The sequence below is a fragment of the Amblyomma americanum genome, chromosome 6 (genome assembly GCF_052857255.1).
Source record: "Amblyomma americanum isolate KBUSLIRL-KWMA chromosome 6, ASM5285725v1, whole genome shotgun sequence".
Lineage (NCBI taxonomy): Eukaryota > Metazoa > Arthropoda > Arachnida > Ixodida > Ixodidae > Amblyomma > Amblyomma americanum.
Genome location: NC_135502.1, coordinates 118,179,760 through 118,197,517, shown reverse-complemented (window position 1 = coordinate 118,197,517; position 17,758 = coordinate 118,179,760). Strand labels below are relative to the sequence as shown.

At 49.0% G+C, this 17,758-nt stretch overlaps 1 protein-coding gene and 1 non-coding gene across 3 annotated transcripts; both read left to right on the top strand.

The window, feature by feature from the left end:
• The first annotated feature begins 1,193 nt into the window (after positions 1–1,193).
• On the top strand, positions 1,194–13,680 carry LOC144094956 (uncharacterized). Of its 2 annotated transcripts, none has more exons than XM_077628820.1 (2): positions 1,194–1,490; positions 12,974–13,680. In XM_077628820.1, the coding sequence occupies exons 1-2, from the start codon at positions 1,358–1,360 to the stop codon at positions 13,258–13,260; spliced, it is 420 nt and encodes a 139-aa protein (XP_077484946.1). In that variant the 5' UTR covers positions 1,194–1,357; the 3' UTR covers positions 13,261–13,680. The 2 variants fall into 2 exon arrangements, with proteins under 2 accessions (XP_077484946.1, XP_077484947.1); XM_077628821.1 differs by lacking the exon at positions 12,974–13,680 and adding an exon at positions 5,338–5,434.
• On the top strand, positions 4,345–4,527 carry LOC144095738 (U2 spliceosomal RNA). Its single transcript, XR_013306760.1, has one exon. It is a non-coding gene; the product is annotated as a U2 spliceosomal RNA (small nuclear RNA).
• Positions 13,681–17,758: the final 4,078 nt, after the last annotated feature.

Genomic DNA, 17,758 nt, shown 5'->3' with positions numbered 1-17,758 from the left:
CAACTTTTTATATTTTTTATATATTTTATTTCTCTTTCTTTCTTTTTTTCCTGCTTCGCAGATAGTAGAGCGCGATGCCCCATATAGGACAGTAACCCATTGCAATAACGGACACTTGGGCGATTTCGCGCCTTCGTTCCCCATTTTCTTTCTGTTACTCTCCTCTCTCTTTCAGTTTCTAGGAAGGAGCCCTCTTTTTGTCTCCGCGACGGAACGCGGGGCGGGGGCGCTTTGCGGCGCCCGGCTGCGGGATCGGGTTTCTGCGGTGCGTTTGGCCGGCCGCAACGCCGCCGTAACTTACATTTTAACTGTGATTCGCGGAACAGATAAGAATTATAGATGCATGTACGCGCGTGCCGCTGGCCAAAACGAGTAAACAAATAAACAGAATCAAACGCAGACAGGGCAGACTTCCCTGGAGCCTCTTCGGCGGGAATAGTCGATGCGGAATCAGCGGCGCAGTTAGCTTAACTAGAGACACGTGCAAGATGCGCTTTTTTTTTTATCCCGCGCGCGTTGGAAAGACGTGGGGAATTCCGAGAAAAGCCTAGGGAAAATGTGTGTCCCCAACCGGACATGACGTCATCAAAAGTCACGTGACCATGACGGTTAAGCGTGACGTCACGGGTGACGTCACATTTTAAAAACTAATCGGCATTTCCAGCCTACCGACCCGCAATCGCTTGTCAACTAACACTCCGTCTCTGACGAATGGCCAAAGCTGGCGAAAACTCGGCGTCGCGATCGCATTCAGTTGGCGGCCCCTATTTCCCTTCAGCAGTTCCTCCTCAGTAGTACTTTTCTTTGTGTGTGTCTTTAGTTCGTCAGCTACGTGCACTGGAGGGGGCGAGAAGGACAATCTGAGGGTTGCAAAAGGGTAAGAGGCGTGGGTGGGGTGGGGGAGCGATTGCGCAACTGTTTGTGCTCGTTCCACTCTCTACCCAAAACGCAGCGGGTTTGCGTGGTCGTCTGACTCGTCTCCAGGCTCCTCTAGGCTGGGTGCGCCTAGGGTGTTGGAGGGGTGGGGGGGGGGGGGAGGGAGAAGAAAGAGATGGAAAGAGGACACTTGTTGCCGGCAGGTGGCGGCAGCAAATTAAGCCGAGCGCTTCCATTCGTCTGTAGGATGGGGGCTGGGCTGGGGCGAAATGGGACTCCGCGCTCTTCGGCTCAGACGGGCTTCGCCGTGTACTGCTTGTCTCTGGCACTGTGGTTAACCTCCCTTGTCGCTTTGGCAAGGTGATGTGGTCACCGCTGTTAGCCGTGTTTGAGGTGCCTCCAAGACGCGCTAGTCGACGTTTGAGCCGTACGCCGTGTTGCCGGCTGCCAACGTCGGCGCAGAACCCAATCGACGTCCGCCATGCTCGACTGGTTGCTGCAAGTTGCGTCGCCGTCGCAGCAGCTCTTTGAAGAACCTTCGGTGGAGCCGAACGTAGAGCTGCATTGCATCCAGCACCATATTTTGGAGCTGTCGGAGCCATGTCGGCTGTCGGGTGAGCGTGCTGTTATGCATTTCACTTGGTTTGTCACTGTCGAGCTCGCAGCGCAGGGAAGGCAGCACGGCCGCTGCTGCCTGCGCATTAAATGGCATATATGCATCGCTTCTGCTATAGTTTAGCGAAATGTCATGATGCACGACGCGTGTTACGTGTCCATTTTGATAGTACGCTATACTATGGCATCTTGATTTCAGTATATTTCTTCGGGGAAGATGGCTGACGGTTCAATTGCCGCGGCGCCATGCACGGAGTGACATGTCACATGACAGCCTCTTGTTTTCCTCTTGCTCACGCATTCGTTGTGCTCTTTACGTTTCAGTGAACGTTTGTGAAGGTGTGTCGTTTGGGTTTAAAGCAGGGAGCTCGTGGTTGCAGTTTCAGGCGGTTCACGTTTCGCTCCTCTATGTCTTTCCACGTTTTATTTTCCCCGGACGGGGCGACTCGCGGTATCGTGGCGCCATCTGCGGGCCAAGCGGCCAACTGGCATATCCACTGACTGGCTCTCGCCTGGCGACTCGGTTCCCTTGGCGACCTAGATTTTAAAATCGCTATTTCGCCGATCCTTGCATTTTCATTTCTTTGCTTCAGCAAGGCTGATGCGTTTGGTACCGCGACATAGTTAAATAGTGCAGGATATGTGCTTTGGGCAGCACGGTGCATCCGTCCGCCGCGGATCTACGGATCAGCTGTGCTGAGCGAATGTAAAATGACTAGCAAGCATTCATTGAATAAAGAGCCACTCACACTACCCACAAGGTTCTGGCTCTAGGTTGTCGTGTTGTACTCGGGATGGTAGGGCATAAATCCAAAGTGACGAGCTGCGCCCAAATGGATGGTATATGGTTCCATGCGTCCGCTTGAAGATCGTAGATGCGAGTTTGCCTATGCGTTTGCCCTTTGCCAGTCGGTTCACTAAATTTGTTCAGTAAACCAGATACGCGCTTAGGAGTGCTAGGAAGCTCACATTTACAGGCCTATTAGCGCTGGAACTCGGGTACATGGACGGCGACGTGTTTACACCGGGGCGCTGCCATACTGGATGCGGTTTCGCTTGTTGTTATTTTAATTGTTGATATGAGTTTGAGATGCCGTTTTTGTAGGTTGAGGCATATATTACAAGCTAAATTATTTTGTTAGAGGAAATAATACACCATTTTCGTGTTTCCCTAGTGCAATTTTTCTGGACGACTTCGCGACCGCTGTAGCAGCGTTGTGCTCGGGTCCTGAGGGTTCTTAATCGAATTTTGAATTTGTTAGGCTTTAATTAGCTGCTTTCAAATAGCGCAAACGTGCCCGAGCGACCGCAGTGCGCCGCCGGAGCGATCGCCTCCGAGGAGTGGCGGAAATCGTGGCGCTCGCCGCCGTGAGCTCACCTTGCCTGACCTCCGGTATTGCGGTCCTGTGTATGAGGCCAGATGTTCAAGCAAGGCTGGAAATTAGGCAACGGGGTGTAGGGAGGTTAGCTTTGGGAGCACATGGCAATACACCAAATCAGGGGGTACAGGGTGATATGGGATGGGCGTCTTTCGAGAGCAGAGAGGCTAGCAGTAAGATAGCATTTGAGGAACGATTGAGAAAGATGGAGGAAAAGCGGTGGGCTAGGAAAGTTTTCAGATACCTGTATATAAAGAATGTTGACACGAAATGGAGAAAGCGAACTAGAAAATTGACAAGCAAATATCTGGACAGCAGTAAGGGGGCAAATCAGCAATTGTCGGTTAAGAAAAAGGTTAAATAAACAGAGAGGGCTTTGTGGAAAACAGGGATGCTGACGAAATCGACACTGGAAACATACCGGACCTTTAAACAGGAAATTGTCAAAGAAAATATCTATCATTGTAGGGGAAGTTCTTTGTTGCTCGAGGCCAGGACTGGAGTTTTGCGGACTAAGACGTATAGAGTCAGGTACCAAGAGATAGACACTTTGTGCATTGCGTGCGGAGAGGAGGAGGAAACGGCTGAACACTTGATACTCTCCTGTAAAGGGCTTCACCCTACAGTGGAAGGCAGCGGGGCTGACTTACCCAAGGCATTGGAGTTTAGGGATAGTGAAGGGAAAGTGGATTTTAAGAGGTTAGAAGTAACCAAGCGAAGGTTATCTGATTGGTGGCTAAAAGCAAGACAGGAGTAAAATTTCACAAGACATGGCTAGGTGGCTTGAGCCACCACCCGATGTAAAGGGTTCAGCCGTATCCATCCATCCTGGTTAATGGGGCGGGTCTGGTGGTGGACCAGGATGACTTCGACCCCTGATTAAAGCTCTAGGTATTGCTTCTCGGCCTTTTGGCTAAGATCAAAGTGTATCGCTTCTCGGCCTTTTGGCTAAGATCAAAGTGTAGTCTGTGTAGTGCCAGTCTGTTTGTTACGTGCTGAACACGAACTGGCGCCTTGAAGGGTTCGGGACGGGCGATGTGCAGGCAGGCCCTTGTGGTCTGCCCTTGTAGAGGGTCCCCTAGGGGGCCTTCTGAGTATCTGTTTTGGGGCTAGGGGGGGTCTGTGTGAGAATGACTGCGACCTGAGGCCGGTTCGCCGGTGGCCACGTCGTGGCTCTCCCAGGCCTCGGGCCACTGGAGCGTGCCGAGGTACAGGCGCTGTGTGGCGGCTCGACCCTAGGGATGGCCTCGTCCCCGCATAGCGACCCGTCCGGACCGCGTCAGCTCTTTAGCTGTGGATAAGTTCCCAGCGGCTGGCGTGATGCTTCGGACCGCAGGCGCTGTGCGGGGGTTGGCCGTCCGCTGGATCGTGCTGCTGCACAGTGAACCGCTCGATAAGCACGGTGGCTCAACATGTGGGCTGTCGACTACAGGCAGTCCACCTCTTCTTTTTTTCAGCCGCACATATGAACCCCATAAATATCCCGAAGCATTCTTGAAAGCAATCTTTTCTTATCAGCTTAATATCTGATACGGGTCCTATTTGGACCCAAGATTTTAATCTTATTTTTGGAATGCGGCGGAGTGCTTGAAGCTTGCTTCACCTCCGCCACGGGTTGGCCCGGTATTGCACTGCCTCCGGGATTGGCCCACTCACCCCTACTGGGGTGAGACCTTTTCAAAATCAAAAATCAGACCTGAAATATTCACATTACAACCATCTGCCTGCAGATGTGTCAATCATGTGCTTCCGACAGCGCGATCATTTCGGCGGAGTGAAACCTAAACCAGTGCTCGGTGCGGCGCGAAACCGAAACCAGCGTTTCTCGAGAGGGTTTGGCAGCTATGCAGCAGCTAACTTGGGTTCACATCAATAGCGACTTTTTTAGTGGCGACTACCATGAAGAAACAGGTGAGGTTGCATGTCTGCTGCAGTTCGCGATTTTTTTCGAACACAGCATATCTGCTTTGGAGGGATGTGCAATTGATGGCCTCAGATGAAGTAGTAGGAAGGCGGAAATTTGGTGCAGGAAGTAGCTTGGAGCAAAGAGGTTTGCTGCCAACACATCAGCTGAAACCAGCAGCCAGGGCACTTAGTGACTGTATTGAATGCATGGCCCGGTATTGTACTGCCTCCGGGGTCGGCCCACTCACCCCCACGGGGGTGAGACCTTTTCAAAATCAGATTTATAAACCTTTTACATGGTATTCACTGTATATTGCACGCCGCGTCACGAGCACAGCTGTGGGTGGGCATTCCATTTGCCTTCTCGCCGCTGCGAGTCAGTCAGTCATACTTTCTTGAAGCCCTCTTCGCTGGCAATTTGTTTGTGCTCCTAGTTGCATTCTGATCTGCTGGGTTTCGTTACTCATGGAAAAGTAGCACAAACCATGTGAGGGAGATCCAAAGAGCGATGATGTTGCTATGTTGGGGCACTTACAAATGCCAGTTTTTTTTCTCTCTGCAGATGAAGCCAACACCTGGTTGGGGCTCATTGACTGGCTGCTCCCAGTCAGCTAGGCCTTCTGCAGCCACTACAGTTGAGGAAATGCAGGGCCGGCTAGGTGGATGGATGGTGAGAGCATTACCTTTGTGTGGTGGTGGTGGACGTGCCACCAAGCTCAGTATCGTTTCCCCTTACAAAATTGTCCTGTGTATTTTGTACTGTCTTGGAATTAATCTGACTCCTAGCATTCTGTTATGCCGTGCTCCTGCTTTTCAGTCTCCCGTCCATCTGCCTTGGCAGCCCCACCTTGTGAATGGCTACTTAAACAGGCGAAAAAAAAAACCCTTGGAGGCACAAATGAAGGAGCTCAGGGAATCACCACGGTGTCATGCAGGACCTAGACACGGCAACCAACAACTGGTGCGCAATACCACACTACACAGCACTATAACCACATCAGCAAGATCGTGAATCGGCTTGGCTCGACTCCACTTGCGATGTGAAAAGGGGAGTGCGGTGCTGTGCAGTGCGACGCTGTGGAGTGACACGCTGTGGAGTGAGACGCCGCGGAGTGCGACGACGCTGTATTGTCCGGTCTTTGCTTCCTGCGCTAGCATGTTGACTTCAAAATGTAGAACCTACAAGTCTGTCACGGATCTCCCCGGAGAACACTCGGACCGAAAGAATGGACTAGGCGACAGGTGTACCGACACAGACGCACATTTAATACACCCTACGTGACACACACACTAGCACACGAAACTAACTAACAAACTAACACAAAACACAGACTATAAATACATGCGACCCGGGAACACTGCTACTAGCGTTCTACTGTTAGCGGTCGGCGTTTGTGCTCACGGTTGGTTCGGTGCGGCTGCGGCGTTGTATGGGCCCAGTAGCCGGCGTCGAGATGGCGTTCGACGTGCTGCGGCTGGCGTCGCTGGCTGCATCGTACAAGCTCCTCGGTCCAAGTGTCCGTGGAGGTGATGCCGGTGTTGTTGGCGTTGGGGGCACCACCCGGATGGGTGGCAACAGCGCTGGAGACACCTCTGGCCGTAGCAGGTGGTGGCGTTCTCAGTTAACTCCCCGGAACGGGCTCAGGAACGGCAGGAAGTCCACGCAGGGTTGGCCCGGTATTGCACTGCCTCCGGGATCGGCCCACTCACCCCCATGGGGGTGAGACCTTTTCAAATCAAAAATCAGATCTGGAACGGAAACTAACTGCAGATGCGTCAGTCTGCGATATCTCGGCTAAGCTGGTTAAACGAAACTAGTGTCTACTGGGGCATTGTCGGCGTAGGGGGGGGGGGGGGGGTCCCAATATGCCCGCAGAACTGTTAGTCACCTGCCTTCAAAGGCTCGACTAACCAGGCTAGACGAAACCGAAAGCAGTGTCCGTGCAACATTGAAGTGGGCATCTCATTCGTTTGCACTGTTACCGAGTCGGCCTATCGCCTCTAGCGGTTTTGCTGAATAAGTGAAGTTCAAGCGAGCATGCCGCTCAACCCCCCTCGTTGGCCACGAGTAGAGCTGGAGGGGACCGGGGCAACCTTTACCTAGCTTATGACCAATGCAGACTGGTGATCTGAACAGGGTTTTGAGAGCACAGTAGCAACATAGATAACGGACACTCCATAGCAACCTATAAACGTTGCTTCATAGGGCCCAGCGCACCAAGCAGCTGGATGAGGGTTGCGGCCTGCCGCGTCCTCATGATGCATTACTAATGCGAAAGCATTATTAACCTACATGAGCGAAAATGTGTGGCAAATTGTAAAGGCAGTGTTGAGATCTGAGATAAGTTACTGCGCCCTTTCCTTTCCTCAAATGTATGCTTTTGAATTCCTCCACGTAAGCAGATGTAAGTGTCCTCAGAATTTTTTGTCCTCTTATTATCTATTTACTTTCGGCCCAGAAAACGCAGCTGTGCCATGGCCTTCGCCAAACAGTGCCAATCCAGGAAATACACCAGGTGCTTCTTGAAATGAATATTGATGTTGCTGCATATAAACCCAAAACCTAGCCGTCTCCATTTAGCACATCACTAAGCTCATTCCGTGCGTCCAGTGTTACTGCAACATGGCTCACAGCAGTGGCTGTTGCTACCACCGAGAAGGTGTCATTCTGGTAAACCATACACTCTAACGGTGCGAACAGGGGAAACGCGTGAAAGCGGCAGAATTATCAACAAGGAAAACATGCTGTTAAGAACCTCGCATGCTGAACATTTATGCATGCACCACATAATGCTACAAGAAAACTCTCAATGATTTACACGCATTTCTCTGTTCTTTAACATTATTCTCCGATCCCAAAAAGCTGCAAGTCCCATTCCACGGCCAACTGTACATTTTGGCACCCTGGCGGCCACAGCACGGGCTCCCAACCAGTCGCTCAAAGTGTGTTGGAGCACTGAGACCAAATGTGCGGATGCAGCTTGCATGTCGACAGAGGCGTAAAGACAATTTTCTGCGCATCAGCTCCTTGTTTTCATAAGAGTTTACTTTGTTTCCCTGGTCGCTTGGAAAAGTGCCCTCCCGTGTTGTCACTACGCAGGTGCAATGTGCGTTTTCACTGGAACTGACGACGGAGTCTTCAACGCTCAAATTTCTGGTAGCTGACCTTTTCATGCCGTTCTTTTTTCCAAAGCAGTCCTGAAAATTACGCGTCCGTGTTAACTACACAACAACTCTTATTTTCGGCACATTTGCCCATTTTTTTTTCAAGCAGCCCACATATTTTGCCCGGCCGTCAACTAATATTACTCGAAAGAAGCTGTCTTGTTGGGGGCCATAAAAAACTTGGTGTCCGTAAAACTCAACGCGCAACCACGCGAAACTGACCGCTAGGTAAAACGCACAAGGCATGGGCGCACCCTTCTCTAAAGCCCCAACTCGATGGACACATCCTACGCGTACCAGCGGAGCGCCTACGCGCACGGGCGTACGCTGGATCCTGTCTGCGCATGCGCAAAGCGCGACGCGCGCGCAGGCGCGAGCAGGGGCAGATATCTGTCCATGTCAAATATCCGCGCCTGAGCGCGCGCGCTTGCGCGCGCGTCGGAAGCGGGGTCCGGTTTACAACAATAGGAGGACGGCGGGGGCTCTCGGGGACTCTTTTCTTTATGGCTTGAACCTATCCCAGGTTCCTGGAACGTTTCTTCGCGGTTTAAGTTGTCCTTTCAGCGCCCCCCAAATCCCCTCACTTCACGCTTGAAATTCCTTCGGTCGGCTCGAGAGGGAGAACGCCCCAACACAGGGAGCATGGAGGTGTATGACTTTTTTCGACGCTTGGCACGGCGCGGCGCTGGGCGCGTAGGCGCTCCGCCGTACGCCTAGGATGTGTGCATCGAGTTGGGGCTTAACAGCGCACCGACCTGCGTGATCGCACCATGGCGCGAGCAGGTATACGCGTGCCTTTCACAGCTTCTCCATATTGCGCTGGCTGGCATGCTCAGCGAAGCTGCTTGAAATGCAGTGTAGTTTAGCAAAAGATAAACGTTTCTCACCTTGTCGCTGTCTGAAACAGCAGGAGTGCCACGAACCACGCCAAAACAGCCGGCAGGCCACAAAGCGTGTGCGCCTCTTCACGAACTGTGTAATTCAAGGCACCGGCCGGCGTGGTCGGCATAAACTGCTTGCAATGCAGAGTAGTTGGTCAAAAAAAACATTTTTCACCTTGCTGTTGTCAGAATTAAACCGCACGAGTTCCGTGCTGAAAACCAAGACGCAAAAAACACGGAGCCTGCGCGCTAATAATGACGCCGCGCGCTCACGGGCCCAGCTGAGCAGGTGACTGTCTCCTGGTTTCGTTCTTCGCCTGTTCCGTCACTGGTTGCTCACGCGCCCGCGCCGCTGCTTGCGCGCTAACGCTGGTTTCGCCACTAAACAGGGGATGTTAACTAATCCTTTACGCAGTTCCTGTAGTTAGATTTCGCTGAGTGTCCGCTCTTTATATATTTCTTTATGGCAGCAATGTAGCAGCCATGTGTAACATCACTGAGGTGTTTATTCCAGTAATGACTACCATGTCGAAACAGGTGAAATTGTATGTCTGCTGCAGTCACAACTGTTTTTGAACAGTGTAGCTAGTAAAGATAAGGATATACCCTGCAATTAGGCAAGCTACCTGGGAGGGATATGCAGTCGAAGTAGGAATTGAGACATACTAATACAGCTGAAGGCGTAAATTTGATGTGAGGAGTCGCTCATACCAAACAGCTGCTTAGAGAGGCTTTTGCGGCTTGCAGTCAACACATCTGCTGCAACCAGCAACCTGGGCACTTTGTGAGTGGATCTGACATATGTGAACAAAACTGAGCTTTGTGTATGTAATGAGCCTGAAAAAAGCAAAGCAGCTCTTTGAGATGCAGATATTATACCATAAAAAATGTGAGGGGAGCAAAGAAAGCTACCAGTGCATGAATGTTTCCCAAAGCTGGCAAACAGGATGGCAACTTTTAGGTGGGACTGCAGTGCTATGATGAGCAATATAAAAGGGAGCACTTGCTTTGATTTGAAGAACAGGATTTTTTTGCTACTGCGCTGATCCTGGAAAGGCCTGAAGTAGACTGTGCATGTAGAGGAAAGCTACAAAGAAAAATGTTTTTTTTTCGTACCTTGGATGAGAACACTGCATATTTTGGGAACAGTGTGCTCTCTTGGATGGTGTGCTAGTATTTTTTTTTTGTCAGGTTAGCTGAACATTTTTCTTTCCAAATAGACTCATGGCATGGCTTAGCGTCCACATAATTAGTGGCCATAGCAGTGTTCTCTGAGTGCATTATTCAAACAACGAGTGGAATGAAAAGTGGCACTTCTCATGGTCACAGAAGTGGCAAAAAGTGATTTGCTCTGCAACTTCGTAAATGGAATAGGCCCAATGTTTCTGGTAGCGCATTTACAATAATGCCTGGACAAGTATAGCTCCTTTTAGTAACACTCTTTGTTTTTACACTAATGATACGGGCATAAAAATCTTGCATTTTGGTCTCCTGGGTTTAGTTACGTTTCATGAGAAGGTACTATAAACTATGCATGCCAATTTTATAGCCATGCAACGCATGTCCCACTTTCCTACTATCCTTAGCTTTCCGAACAGATTTAGAACTGTGTGGGAGGGAGACCCAAAGAGCATTGATATTTTTCGGTTAGTATCTTGGAACACTTGCAAGAGCCAATTTTTCTCTCTGCAGGTCAAGCCAGTGTATGCCTGCAATCCAGGTCATCTAGATAAGGATCCATTGATGTCTGCAGCTTACGTGGGCCATCCGGATGAGACTGCTGACATCAGCAGAGGCCGCTTTCAGTTAGTGCAGACCTTCTGCAGCAGCTACCGCCGAGGACTAAATGCAGGGTACTTCAGTTCTTAGGCACCAAACGCTACACAGCAGTTGAAAACAAGCGCACAGTTAGCGTTTCAGTTATTGCCAAAAGCCAGGCATGAGAGAAAGGCCATGAAATCCAAAGCAGCCTTGCAAGCTCTGGGATGACTAAATGACCTGGTGGAAGAAGGCTGAGTCATAGGAGACATAGGAGGAGATTGTGGACTGACCACAAGTTTTACCAGTGCAAACAAAATTTTGATATTCGCATTTGAATATTTGGGTGCATATTGTGGAGGAAATGAGTACTTTCTTTGATTTCTTCGAAATTTAGGCGTTGTTTAATCTGCCTTTACATTGCTAAGATTTTAGCACGCGGTGACCACATACCACATTGATTTTAGGAGGTAGCCCCCACACATGCCGGCTGATGAGCCCATCAATGGGTGTGGTTGGAGCAGTGGCATCCCACATGTCAGCAAGGGTACCGCCCACAGAGGCGGGCCTGTTCTGTTGCTTCCACCAGCTGCTACGTTCAACACAATGGTGGACCTGAATCACGACCGGACTGACATGCCTGGTAATTGGAAATTTTTAATTGTCTTCGTGGACTTTCAGCATGAACTTTTAAGTGCTTTTAAGTACAGACATTCGAAATCAACTACTCAATTTATTCATTTCGCAGAACACTGGTACACAAATGAACAGACAGAAGAACACATAAGATGTTTATGCTATGGCCACATTCCTGCAGGTTGCTGAAAGTTTGTGCAGGGTGTGATTTCAAAGGATGAATGCATCATTTCGAGCATTTATTGCCTGATGGGATATGTTCGTTTAAATTTCTCTTTTAGCTGCAAAAGAATGTCTTTGCCTAGCCTGACTGAACATTCATGAAAAAATGTTGGGTCAGTTTTGAATACTGAGTAAAATTGTGCCGTAATAGTTCAATTGATTATTACCTACGAGTGTTGTGCTCTTCAGTGCCATTTGCCATGACACAAATTACTTTCTGGTACATGCATTGCGATTTTCTCTTTTCAGTACTATGATCCAAATAGCTATCACACTGCTCATGCCTGCAGCTGTTTACGCATGGCATTTAATCATATAATTGAATGCTGCTTCTTTTTTTTTGTCACAGCACCTTGTGCATGTTACCTTTTTTGTACGTTTAACCGTCTAGATTATTTGTAAGGTTTACCTCTTTTCTGATTATGGTTAAGAGCATACATAGATAAATGAGCAAATAATAAAATGAAGAAAAACACAAACAAAATGACAAAGATAGCCCCCATGCCTTTTCTGTGCTCTAGTCTTGTTGTTTTTGGTTCTTACCGTTTTGAGAGAAACTGACTTAGCTGCATTTATATATTGAAGGGTATTCCTATGTCGCTTATCAAACAAGTGAATGTTAACCTATGATCCTCCCCTCTTTACTAGCTTAACGGTTAAAATCTGGTGAACAGATTCGAACGGAAGGGAGCTTTTATCAAGCTGGTTCACAACTCCAGTTCGTGCAGTGAAGGCCTAGATGACTACAAGTAACTTCAGTTGCGTTGTGGTAAATGGTGAGGCTATTATAAGTCATGCCACCAAGTGGTGAATACTACACGCACCTAACATATTTGGAATGATGTTGCGTGGCACAAGTGTGCATTTCTTTCACTTATTGTCCACTAATTATGTGCAGTCCAGCATGCTACACTGGGTAACTTGACACCAGCCTAGTCTAAACGAATAACCCAAGCCTAAAAAAAGAATGTCAACCAGAACTTCATCAGCCAGGACCCAAGGTGTCAAACATCCCTCAAATGGATGAAGCAGAAAGTGATGAGAGTGTGAAATATGTGTGTTCCTGCATTTGAAATGCATAGGAAGACTGCCTGTAGATGTATAGATGTGTGTGAAGCCCTGCAGTACATGTGTTTGTGTCAGGCATCGCGTAAACAGCTCAAGAGTTTTTCTAGAAAGAAGCCACATAGCTCTGGAGCATTACATGACCTGCGCAAGCATTGATATCATGCAAGCACATGCTTCCAAACCATTCCATGTGCATCATCATGCTAGGAATGATGCAACAATTGCGCTGCAGCTAGTCTTGAAAAATTCTGGTTAATGGGCCTCTGGTTCATCTTTTTCAGACATAGGCAACCATTTTTCACCCACAGTAGCTTGTATGAACAAAAATAATTTTCTCTTTTCTATGCTTTGTCTTCAGTGCAGCTATGCAAGAAAGCAAGATTTGTAATATTTCTGAAGTGGTTTTCTTGCATTCACACTATGGCTTTTGTTGGGGCTCGCATTCACTCTTAAATATTTTTCCATTAGGCTCATCACGCTGCGACAGGACACCATCTCCTCTGGGGTCCAATTCACCATCTGGGAGGCCTGAAAACGCCACCCGCTGCCAGTGTGCGGACCGCGGGCACCAATGTGGTAACTGCTGCAGAGGAAGGCAGAACTGGGGCCTGCGTTGCAGCGTTCAAAAGTTAGCGTCTGTGGCTGAGGCCCGCTTTAGGAGCTTCGAAGTGGAGGAAAGAAAGTGGCAGTTGCACATACTGCAACAGAAGTTGCTGCAGGGAAAATTAAGTCGAAACTCGCCATTGGAAGCATGAATTTAAGACAAAGCAAAATGAAGCTTGAATTTGAAAGGCAGGAAAGGGAAGTGGAGCTCAAGCAGCTGCAAGAAGATGGGGAAATAGAAGTAAAGGTGCCGGAACTTACAGTAAAATAGAACCCTGCTATAGTAAACTCGGTTATAGTAAAAACTCGGATCTAGTAAAGTGAAGCTGCGGTCCCATTTCGCCTTGCTAGATGACTAGATTTTTTTTTTCGGTTATTGTAAAGATTTTTTTCGGAAAACTGCTATAGTAAAGAGTGTCTAGTCAGGGCGATGTACTTCCCTACTTCCCTCGGAATGATGACATCGCGGCACACGCGAAGTCTAGGATCCTGTAAACACCAAATACAATAAAACGTCGCTTTTTGAGGTGGCTTCGCCACTCAGCTTAAAAAACACGAGGAGAAGCCAACTCTTTGACGATCTTGAGGTAAAGCACGCGGTGCGTATAGACCTGCATGTTTGTAAACAAACGATGGCTGCAGTCACTAGCGGGCTCGTGGAAGGCAAAAGCCCAGGGAGTGTCGTCGCGGAGAGGGGTTGAGCGCGGGTTTTCAAGGCTTGTAGGCGCGTTTTCAGCTTCTGCAAATAACAGCAATGGTTGATGTTTACAGCTTAGTAATTTCTTGAAGTACACGGGCTCGCGTTGGCCCCGTGCGGCGTATTCAGAGAAATAGTTCACCACTGTGTACTGTATATATGGTTAGTAGTAAACAGAAAGCGTTTCTTGCGTTGATTTCTACGCTAGGCATTGAAAAAAATAGGAAGTTTTTGACACTCTGCTCTAGCCAGAATGATCTTACTTCGGGACAGTAGTGAGAGGATGTGCTGGCGTTCTTTCGGCGGAGCAGACATGCGCTCACCGTCTGCTGACATACGTAGGCGTCGTGCTGTGCGAAAAGTGAGGACAGCGTCGTGTCCCCATTCTCCTCTAGCTGTCTTGCTTAAGCGCTATTTTCATCCGCAGGATCATGCACCATCCAGGCCGACTTCTCCCCTTGTTAAGCTGGTCGATTTGGTGAAAATTTTTGATTTCTGGAATTATTTTCTTTCTTAGCCCTTGGGTGTTCTGTTTCGTGACGAAAAATTATAGCAAAATATTCAGTAGAAATTTATAAAGTACGCTTTCGAGATGAAGGGTCGTCGAAAATTGTGAGGTAATTCCTGTGAGGCTTTCTTTGAGTTCAGGGCCGCATTTCTGTGACCAAAGCGCAAGCGAAGAGGCCAAAAACGAGGAAATAAACATTAATTATAAGGTTCGTTTTCTGACCTTTCACATTTTCTGCGATTGGCATCACTCACACCTTCGTAATTTCGTAACGCATGAAAATAGAACGATTCCTGAGACGTTGAGGAGTGTAATTTATTTCTCAATTTTTTTCCTACACGTGCGGTATTATGTTCGTTACTTTTGTAAGAAACATTTTCATGTAACTATGCATGCATAAGTACATGATCATCTAAAAAAAGAAGTAATAGCGTCATGTACAGAACAGGGCTTGTGAACGTGCTGGCATAAAAAAATTGCGCACTTTCTACTCAATTATTTAAGACCTTGAGGTGACTTGGCGAGGGTGTTAATTATAATTACCCAAGAACTGCACCAGCTATAGCTAAAGATAAAAGGCATTACTGAAACTAGTGTAGCAATTTCATATTTGCACCAAATTTAGTTTCGTATCACGTGCATAGATAACGAAAACACTTTTCATTGCCGTGCCCCCTCTCAATCTCGACACGTCTGTTAGTAGCACGCCTGCGACTGCTTGTTTCCAAACAAGCTTCGCGGTCATGGACTGCATCATGAAACATGGCACATGCATGATGCAATGAAAAATCATGTGGCTTTTAGCACACTTAATGTACGCTATTCTAAGCACGGCAACGTGACCGCGCATGAACTTACCAGACTTCTTTCTACTTGAATCAAATAATTATGTCTGTCATATTAAAGGGACACTGAGGAGAACCCTATCAAATTTTTTTCGTTAGCAAAATCTGATAGTTCGGCATTTCATGGCTTTGTTGCCGCTTGTCCGGCAGCGAAAGATGCATTTATTTCAAAGAAATTTGGATTCGAAGTTGCAAAAGTTTTTCCCGCCGCTCCGATTCAAACTCGAGAACTCTTATGACGACACGGAGAACTCTTATGACGTCACAGGATGGAGTGATGTGAAACGTGACGTAAACGGAGACTCCGTGATTTCTGGAAGTTAGCGGTGCGGTCTAGCAGCTGCCGAAATGAAAGCTACCACCGCCGCACATTGAAGGCATCTATCGGGGGTCGCCACCGTCGCTTCGTTTACGTTTGCACCGGCGTCTTGCCAGCGTTGCGATGGATCCCGTTCCCGAACCCGACGACGTAGTTCTCGCAAAATCTCCGGGCTGCATTTCAGCGACCTCAGCCCCACAAAGCGTGCGATGCTTTTGAGGGAGCACGGCTTGGTTAGGAGCTGGCGGGTCGTTTCGCCCTTCCTCAGTGAGCAGCCGTTGCAAACTAAATACAGTATAATCTCGTTACAACAGATCCGGTTACAACGGATATTCGGATATAACGTACCGATCTGCGATGTTTGGTCGATTTTCCTCTCTCTTCCTTTGACTGAACTTCGCTTACTGCGGATTCGGCTACAACGGACATTCGGATAGAGCGGATCAGATTTTGGAGATAATTTGGATTCGCACTTCGATACAGCGGACTTTTTGGCAGTAAATGCGGCCTATATTCACACGTTCCTCGGATAGCGGCGACTGACGGCACGAGCAATGACGGCGGGTGCCATTTTGCTATCGCCATCTACAGCTGCTGCGTACCAACAAACTCCGAACGTAAATCTGTCGATGCTCAGCTCGTAGCCACGGCTCGCCGAAAAAAAAAAGCAGAGAACGACTTTAAACATAAATCGACAACCCCTGCTCCGCTTTCAGCCAGACTGGCCAAGAAAAGATTTGTCTGCTGCGTGAAGAACAAAGATGCGATTCTGACAAAGCGGGTGACCGGCGACCTGCAACCGAAGAGGTTCCGATTCCGCGAGGCTTTGTATCCGAACGTCGAGGAGTCACTGCTGGTATGGCTTCGTGACGTCCGTTCTCGAAACATACCTGTGAATGGTTTTCTGCTGCGGAAACGGGCGGAACAACTTGCCGTCATTTTAGACCACAACGACTTCAAATGCAGTGAAGGGTGGCTAAATCGATTCAAATCGCGAAAAATGGTCAAAAATGTCAATTTTCAAAAATTGCGATTTTGAAGTCTTTAACGTCCCAACTATGCCTCTACAAAATATTTTAGCTGAATTCCAACTCAAAGTATGAAAAAAGCGGCAATTTAGAAACGTCGGTGAGCCGAAATTGAACGCCAAGCGCGAAGGTTTGCCCCATTTTCAAGCTGCCGTAGCTCCGCGCGACGCGAACCGATCGGCGCCATCTTGGTCTCGTTTGAAAGCTGGTTTCCCGCTCTCCATTTTGGCGCCTCTCGGCACGCTGTAGACCCTCGCACAGCGGAGCCACCCGTTCGCAAAGGGGGAAAGCGTCGCGAGACATCCGCCGATTGGGTAAAACGGGCGCCTCCTCGAGGCGCAGCCCTTTGATTGGCCGTGACGCATGCTTTGTCCCCCCGCGGCCGCGTTGTTCGGCTCCTTCCCGTCGTCTGCTTTCGCCTGCGCGCCCGTCATTTTTCGCGCTCCTCTTTGTGTCCTAGTATTTTTCGTTCTGCCGTTTTCCTTATCGTTATTGTAGATATTTTGGCTATTGAATCGCTTCTTTTAGCCTCGAATTTCGTGCTTTTGCGTGTATTTGCCTGCCTGGTGTCTTTGTTCCGTGTGTCACGATGGCCCGAGACGCGCGCTTGAAAGCAAGCACGCGAAAAGCAGTCGGCAAAAAGAGACGCGCATGGAATAAGTAGAGCGCTGCATCGTCGACAACTGCAGCTTCGGTGATGCCGCAAGCTGCTGTACCCTCGGTGGATGCGGCTGGACTGAGCTCGCCAACAACAGCTTCGCCGGTGGACGCAGCTGGGCAATGCTGATCGGCGTCAACTTCGGTGTTACCGCAAGTCTCTGCAGTGCCTGTGGATGTGCCTGGACTAAGCCCGTCGAAAATGTCGACTTTTGATACGCTGCAAGTCGCTTCGCATTCCGTGTTGTTGGAAGCGGCCGAGCCGGCTGACCTAAGCCTAACGTCGACTTCGGCGTTTCCGCACGCCGCTTCGGTGCCGACGGACGCGGCTGAACCGAGCTCGCGTGCTCAACGCTTCGACACGCGCGCGCAGCGCGGATCTTGGCAGTGCGCCAAGCCGCTGCCGATAACATCATTTGTTTTTTTATATATTTTGAGGAGAGCTCCTGCAGAGGGAGGGAGAGGGGGGCGCTCGGCGAACTTGGCAGAGCGCCAAGACGTGCGCTCTAAGCTGAAGCTTGAACATTCGCATTAGACACTCCTCACTGTCCTGTTTTTAACCTCGCAAGAAGCAGTTTCTCGCTTCAACCAAGGAA